The 7,617-nt window shown below is 43.7% G+C and overlaps 1 protein-coding gene across 1 annotated transcript; it reads right to left on the reverse strand.

Moving 5' to 3' along the window:
* On the reverse strand, nt 1-6,255 carry GNG10 (G protein subunit gamma 10). Its single transcript, XM_040090738.1, has 3 exons — nt 6,099-6,255; nt 2,639-2,770; nt 1-904 (listed from the first exon to the last, which is right to left on the reverse strand). The coding sequence occupies exons 1-2, from the start codon at nt 6,177-6,179 to the stop codon at nt 2,645-2,647; spliced, it is 207 nt and encodes a 68-aa protein (XP_039946672.1). The 5' UTR covers nt 6,180-6,255; the 3' UTR covers nt 1-904; nt 2,639-2,644.
* Between the last annotated feature and the right edge of the window lie 1,362 nt (nt 6,256-7,617).

The raw sequence follows: 7,617 nt of genomic DNA on the forward strand, positions 1-7,617 counted from the left end.
TTCAAAGCCAAGAGGGATAGGAATTTTATTTCCAAACTTCTAAAAGATTAATACAAACAATAGAAAGTAGACAAAATTAAAAACCTATTTAAAAATTGTTCTTGTAAAAGTGCTCTATCAAAAAAGTGAAGGCAAATAACCAAGCACAATTTAGTAAATTCTGTGTATTGCAAACTGTGACAACAATGCATGCAATTATCTTTGGGTGTTCACATATTCTTAGTGTCTGTTTGGTAACATTTTAAATACATCAAGAAAATTCTACCACGGCAGTACTGTTACAAATACAACATAGAAAAAGGCTTACAGATTAGAAGTATTGCAAGAAACATGCTTTAGGAATCAAGCCTCTGCTACATAATGTATTCAGCAGTTACTAAAATGTGTCATTTATGCACTGAGATGCAGTTGAAAAAAATTAAAGTTGGTTCCAGGTCTTGTTAATGGAAGCAAAATGTCCCCTGAGGACATTACTTCAGCACTAACAGCATTTAGCTTTATACTTTAATTATTCCTTTTTGGATAGTTTTATTTGGAAAAAAAAAAAAAATCCCCTTGAATAATTTTTGCTATTATTCTGGTGTTACAGTTTATCAAAATCATAATAAGTAATTTGGTTAAAAGGTCACTTTTTCTTCTAATTTCGAAAATGTAAACTTCTCAAGTAATACTTGTATAGTTAGCATGGTGTAGTAAAAGTGGTGATGCTTACAGGAAGAATAAGAGTTACATTTAAAAAGCTTCAAGAACATTACTAAAAGATAGTGGAATACAGATTAACAAGAACACACAGACAGATATCTAGGATGCTGTTTCAGCCACATAAAAGACAGAAACTCTTCTTGTGAAGGAAAGGCTGTTGTTATTCATGTCATGCTTGAAGGCAATTCTCCAATGACCTTCCCTACAAGAAGAAGAAGAAGAAGAAAAAAAAGGCTTATTAAATTCCATCTTCTTAAGCTGATAGATGTAATTTCTCTTACAATTTATAACAGAAAAGCTCCTTTGCACTGCAAAAACCCAAATAATGACTTTCCTTTTCTGGATCCTGTTCTGGATCTTCACAATATCATAAAATTTTTAACTGGCTTTTTTACTTTGCTCTGAATTTCTTATGATCCTAAGGTAACACAAGAATAATAAACTAAATATTTGATCTATCAGTGAAAAAATGCCAAATGACATCTTGGGCTAAGCTATGCATTTTTAAAAGTATCATAAATTAATCATCAAATTCTCCTGAGAAAATATTTTGTAATGTATCTGTATGATGCGGTCACCTCAAAATACAAAGACACTCGCACATCCAGATCCCCATAAACCCAAAAAGCAGAAAGGCTGCTTAAATAACAGGAGAACATATGCAAAGGTCATTAAAATTTTATCTTATTTGCATGAAAAATTACAGGTAGCACCCAAATTAATAAAATCTGCTTTTGTTTCATGCTCTCCAGATTTTTCCAGAAGATCATCTCATCTTCAGTTGTTTCCTTCCTTTAGGTTCAATCCTGTTTTGTTAAACCTATGTAGCAGCAATTGAAGCCATGCTATTGACAAGGCAAAAGCGCAAGTGAAAGCTCAGGAAAAGTTGGCAGCAGCAAAGGGAAGATTTTACAAGTATTTTATCTTCTAGCTTAAATTCTGCCCTTAGAGAAAACATTAATTTTTTCTTTAATAGCACTCTCATCAAAAGAACAGACTTCAGTGTTTCTTCCTCTCTCTGTAGACTTTTCAGCTCTTTAGCAGGAATTATTTTTTTCTTCTAAGGAGGAATAACCCCTTCTGAATATCCTACTTCCACATTTGTGTGTCAAGCAAAAGGAATAGATTTTCCAAGTTATGGTATGGTTCTGCCCAAGACTACTAGCATGCATGGCCTTTCTTTCTCCTGCTGCAATCACCGATAACCTTTCTCACAAATGGGAGAGGCCAGACTGGGAATCATGGAACTGGATCCCAAAGGTTTGCAAATGACAGCCACCCACCCACCTACTCTGCAGGTGTTACAGGGGTACAGGCATTGCAGAGCACTAAGCCAGAGTTCAGGGTGTAGCACATCCTTTAGTTATAAAGGATGTGATTACAGATTGCCTCAACTCCTCTCTGCTTCCACTGGTGTTGGTGCTGTACCAACAGTAAGAACAGGAAGAACCTAGGGACAGACACGGCAAAATGAACTGCAATATGACATTAAAGACCTAAATGTATTTTAACATGATACTTGCTTAAGCTGTGAGCCAGTCATCAGGTCACATAAGATTGCCCCGGCTTTCTCTTACTTCTCCAAGCTGGGTATGTGACTGTCTACTGTCTGGCTATGCCAAAGACAGCTGTGTGTCTTGACAACTTTAATTAGTTTGGATGGTGCTAATTACCTTATTGCTGCACAAACACAAAACCACAACTATCCCAACAAAAAACAACTATAAAGAAAACACCTCTAGAAAGAGTTGTAGAAAAGAGTCATGTTTCAACTACCACACCTGAAAAAAACAGAAAACCATTTGCAGAGCCAGCAGAGAAATAATGAACATTCGAGCAAGAGCTCAACACTTAAACAACTATCACCATGTGTCTTTGTCCCAAGGGCTTGAGTTTCAAATTAGAGTAGTTGTCATGGCATCTGTGACTTTATTACCTGATTTCAGAGCAGAGCACAGGATCGGGGTTCTCGGAAGGGATTGCTCCCTGCAGGAACACCAACAAGCAAGGCATCTTTGCAGGCATTTTGCATACAGTACTGCTGGAGTTCTGCAGCTGCCTGAGAGACCTGAAAAGGAGAAAAAAAAAAAAAAAAAAAAAAAAAAAAAAAAAGGCATCCAGAGAGGAAACAAATTAATTCACAAGCAGCTATTTAGCATTTCCTCTTGAAGAGCTATCAAACAGAGCTGGAGTGCAGCCAAATTGCCTTAGATTCTAGAACACCAAGTAAATCAGCACAGAAGCACAATTTACAAAGCTCTGATGAAGTACACATGAAATATTATGCCAGTGATAAGCCAGAAGAGTGTAGAGAACTGAGGTGCCAGTGTGATGCAATTTTTTCCCATTAAAATGTTCAGAGCCATGACCATTTTCCAATCTGTTGTGGTGTTTGGAGGTTTGTAATTGAACTCTAATATTCTCTGATATTTTATCAAAAGGATTTTCATTCCAAACTTCTAAACAACACAGAGCATAACAAGGAATGAAAGCAAAAAGATGAGGATGAAAAGCTTTTGAAGCACATAGTGTCATGTTTCCCCCAGCAGTGAAGTGAGAACTTCTGGCCCCGTAAAAGGAGAGTCCAGAGCTGCAGAACAAGCCCAGGATCCCAAAGGTAAAATGTCTTCAGCATTGAACTCCCCTGCTCTCCTTGTGAATGGCAAGTCAGTCATGTACCTACATTTTTGAAGTAAAATGTAGAGGAATTTCCAATTTCCCAGACACTCATTAGGAACAGCTGCAGGGAACTGTCAAAACCCATGCTGCCTGATACAGATTTTATAAAAGGAAATACTAAATATATAGATGGAACTATAAGTTCCCCCCTGACTTCACTTCCTCCTTTGTTACAGGACTCCTGAAATACTGACTTTTCTTCCTACACAGCTCTGCAGTGTTGCCAAAACAATAACCAGGAAGACCATCCACACTTCCCAGCCTCCTGTCTAAAAGAACTACCCCAAAGCCCCAGTGGAATTTTGGTTCTGGGCCATCCCATCTAATAGCATCTGAAAACACATGGGAAATCTGGCCTAGCACACACTTTTGTTTGCTATTTTGCTGCTCTCCTTTTCACTGTATTCCAACTTCCCTCCAGGCTCTCCTCCAGGACGCTCATCCTAGCAATTGCCTGAATTTAGCTTGCAGTTGTTGGCACTTCGAGGAGTTGTAAGAACCCTTTTTCCCTCAGTCTTTCAGGTTCTCTTGAGCAGAGTACAGGGAGAAACATCTGCAGCAAGGATTCCTGCTAAGTCAGCAGGCTTTGTCATTCCTTCCTTACCTGAGAAGAAGCCCTTCCTGGAGGCTGCAGAGGTCTCCTGCCCTGCCTAGTCCTTTGGACCCCCTGAAACATTAGCACCCTTGCCTCAACAACAGCACATGCCCCTTGTGGTGCCCAGCTGTGCACCACGTGGCTATCAGGCAAAGATGCCACCAGCCAACCTTGGTCAGGCCATGGCCATGTGGAGCTTTTTCCTTTGAGAGTTAGCAGTGGCTACAGCATCTCCTTGCACTTTGCTGCCAAATCCCCCAACACATACCAAGCTGTGTATATCCTGGAATATCCTCAAAAGATACATGCCTATTCTTAGTCCTACCTATGCCCCATAACATTCTTCTTTTCTCCTGTTCACATAGGAATTTTCAGCAGTATCTCATCACATGACAAACACGCTCTCTTCAGCAGCCTCCTGCATGCAAGATGTGTACGGGGACTTCTTTCCTACTCAGTTTCCTCTTTCTGAAAATATTGTTCCTGTCAGCTTTTTCAGCCAGCAGGGTAAACAAACCCACCATTGGAACTTGGCAGTATGGAATGTATTTTTAAAAATCCTTTCATAATCATCTTCCATCTGGAAACACATTGTCTATTCAAAGTAGCTGAAACAATGTTTTCTCCCATTTCAGTGCTTGCTAAACCTGAACCAAGTGTTTTTTCATCAGCTGAATATATTTCAGGTTATTTTTATATCCTATGTAAAGAAACCCAGATGACACAATTTATATGACATATTTTTAATCATGTGTCATTTCAAAGCCATGAACAGGCTCCTAGAACAGCCGACCTGGAAAGAGACTGCTGTGCACTGTGCTGCAAGAAAGATGTGCCTGAGGTCCATGAAGAACAAGCCTCCCTGGATTACGAGAGCAAACTTAAAAAAATACACAGCCTTGAGAAGTCCAGCTGCAGAATATGTTACTGCCACAAAGTAACACCTGTAAACTGCAAACTATCTATTTTACAGCCACTCCCCCCACCCAAAAAAAAAAAAAAAAAAAAAAAAGTGGGGAAGTGTATATGAGTATTTTGAGTTTATGACTCAAAATGAGCAGGAACAGCGACCCAGGCACCAACAATAACTGGTGGGCAACCGTTTCCGTGTTTGGCAATACTCGTCTTACCACAAGAGTCTACATTTCTACTCTGAAACATGCTGTTTTTCACATTTCCACACCTTATTGCACTGATAAGCACAGTCACTTCTAGTGTATCAAACATCTGCTGATTCTGTTTGGCTAATAAAATGTGATAACATTAACAAATTGATTAGGATGATATCCAAAAGCCAGACTGGCTTCACCTTGCAACGAGCACTCCAAATTTTCACCAGCCCAGGACAGGAGTAGTGTGAAGAAGTATTTTGAATTATTTTTAAATCAATTAGCTAAGGTTCTGCAGCTCAATATGCTTGCATTGCTGTCAGACTGAGGAAGCTGGTCTTTTGTGACTGGCCAGAAAAAAAATGGCGAATGCAAGGCGAATAAGAAATAAAATGCAGGATATAAATTAATTTGACCTCCATCTCTTCACAGACTATGCTGGATTTTATTCGAGGTTATGAACCCCCCCCCAACATCTGCTGGAAACCAAGAGCTGTCTCGGTCAGGTCACCAAGCCTGAGGAGCTGGCAGACGACAGGACCGCCTCATCATGCTGCCTTTGTCTGGAAACGTGCAAGCAGAAGACTCATGCGTGCGTAGCGAATCGCCTGCCTTCCCCAAGTGTGCCAGCGGGTACCACCCCGCACCGCCTCCCCCTGCAGATCCCGCCAGGGCTCCGAAGCCAGGGGGAGTCGGGCTGGCTCCGCTGCGCGGAACTACTCCCGATCTTCTGTTTGCTGGCGCAGAACTAACGAGGAGCTGCTGTATTATTTATCGCTGCTGCTTCCACCAGGGAACGGCACTCGCTCCATCGCTCCCGTGCGGCCGAGGCTCGAAGCCCGCCGGTCACAGGCACCCCTCGCCCTCTTCCTTCCCAGGGCGAGCGGCGCGGACCAGCGCGGAGGCAAAGGCAGGAGCGGCTCCTCTCCACCGCCCCGCCCTGGGGGTCGCGGCACCCGGCGCCTCACCCCGGTCCCCGCGCCCCGCGCCCCGGTCCCCGCGCCCCGGCTCACCTTGATCCTCTCCACGGCCGCCTCCAGCTTCAGCTGCTCCACCAGCCGCTGCATGGTGCTCAGGCTGCCGCCCGACGACATGCCGAAGCCGCGGGGAAGACGGAGGGGATGAAGCGGGCAAGCAGCGCGACTCGGGCGGGCTCGGCTCGGCCGCCTCCGCCCCGGGGAGGGGCCGCGGCCGCTCCGCCCGCAGCTCCCGCGGCACCGCCCCGGCTCCCGGCCGGACCCCGCTGCGCGCCGCCGTCTGTAGCGCCTTACAGCGGCGCTGCGTGCGGGTTTCGAGCTGCTATGGGGGGCGGAAACCTGCTGGTTGCGAAAAAAAATAAAAGGGAAGAGAAGGAAACAAGCAAACAAACAAACAAACAAAAAAAGTGGGAAAAGGGGGAAGGAGGGGGAGAAAAAAAAAAGACGGCGAAGTGGGAGGAAAAACAGGGATGAAGAAAAGAAGGAAAGAAGAAAAGAAGGAAAAAAAAAAGAGGAAAAAAGGGGAAAAGGAGAGAAAAAGGAAAATAAGGGCGAAACTGCAAAAAGAAGTGGGGAAAAATGGGGAGAACAAGAGAGGGGGAAGGGAATTCACAGAGTAATAGAATAGTTCATAAGGGACTTTAAATATGGTCTAGCTCTAACCCCACCAATTTGGGCAAGGATGCCACACACTATATCTGGTTGCTCAGAGCTCTATCAAACTTGGTCTTGAACACTGACAAAGATGGAGTTCTAAATATGTCTTCTGCCCGCAGGCAGCTGTTCTGCTCCAACTACCTGGCAACTGCTGCAAGGGTTGCTGCATCTCCCCTCTCCCCACCCAGCGCTGTTCACCACCATTTCAGCAGTGACCATAAATAAGTCTTTGCACTTTTTGGCAGGGGTTTGCCAGCTATTAGTTTGCTGGTTTTTTTAAAAGTTATTGGGATGCAGCTTATAGCCTAAAATTGTTGCTTTTAACGTAAGGCAGAACATCCAGAAGTCCAGGCCCAGCCAGAATGGTTTGTGGAAGACAGGTCCTGCCTGACCAACCAAATGTTCTTGTATAGCAAGGTGACACAACTAGAGAATGAGGGAAAAGCTGTGGATGTTGTCTACCTAGACTTCAGCAAAGCCTTTGACACCATCTCCCACAGCATTCTCCTGGAGAAACTGTCAGCTCATGGTGTTTATATGTGAACTCTTTGCTGGGTAAGGAACTGGCTGGATGGCTGGGGCCAAAAAGTTCTGGTGAATGGAGTTAAATCCAGCTGGTGGTTGGTCACTAGTTGTGTTCCCCAGGGGTCTGTACTGGAGTCAGCCATGTTTACTGTCTTCATCAACTGTTGGGATGAGAGGATAAAGTCCGCATTCAGCAAGTTCATAGATGACACCAAGTTGGGTGGGAGTCTTGATCTGCAGAGCAGGAAGGCTCTGTAGAGGGATCAGGAGAGCCTGGATCGATGGACTGAGGCAAATTCTGCAAGGTTCCACAACATCAAGTGGTGAGTACTGCCTTTGGGTCACAACACCCTAGGTTGTGCTACAGGCTGGA

This window comes from Hirundo rustica, chromosome Z (assembly GCF_015227805.2).
Source record: "Hirundo rustica isolate bHirRus1 chromosome Z, bHirRus1.pri.v3, whole genome shotgun sequence".
NCBI lineage: Eukaryota > Metazoa > Chordata > Aves > Passeriformes > Hirundinidae > Hirundo > Hirundo rustica.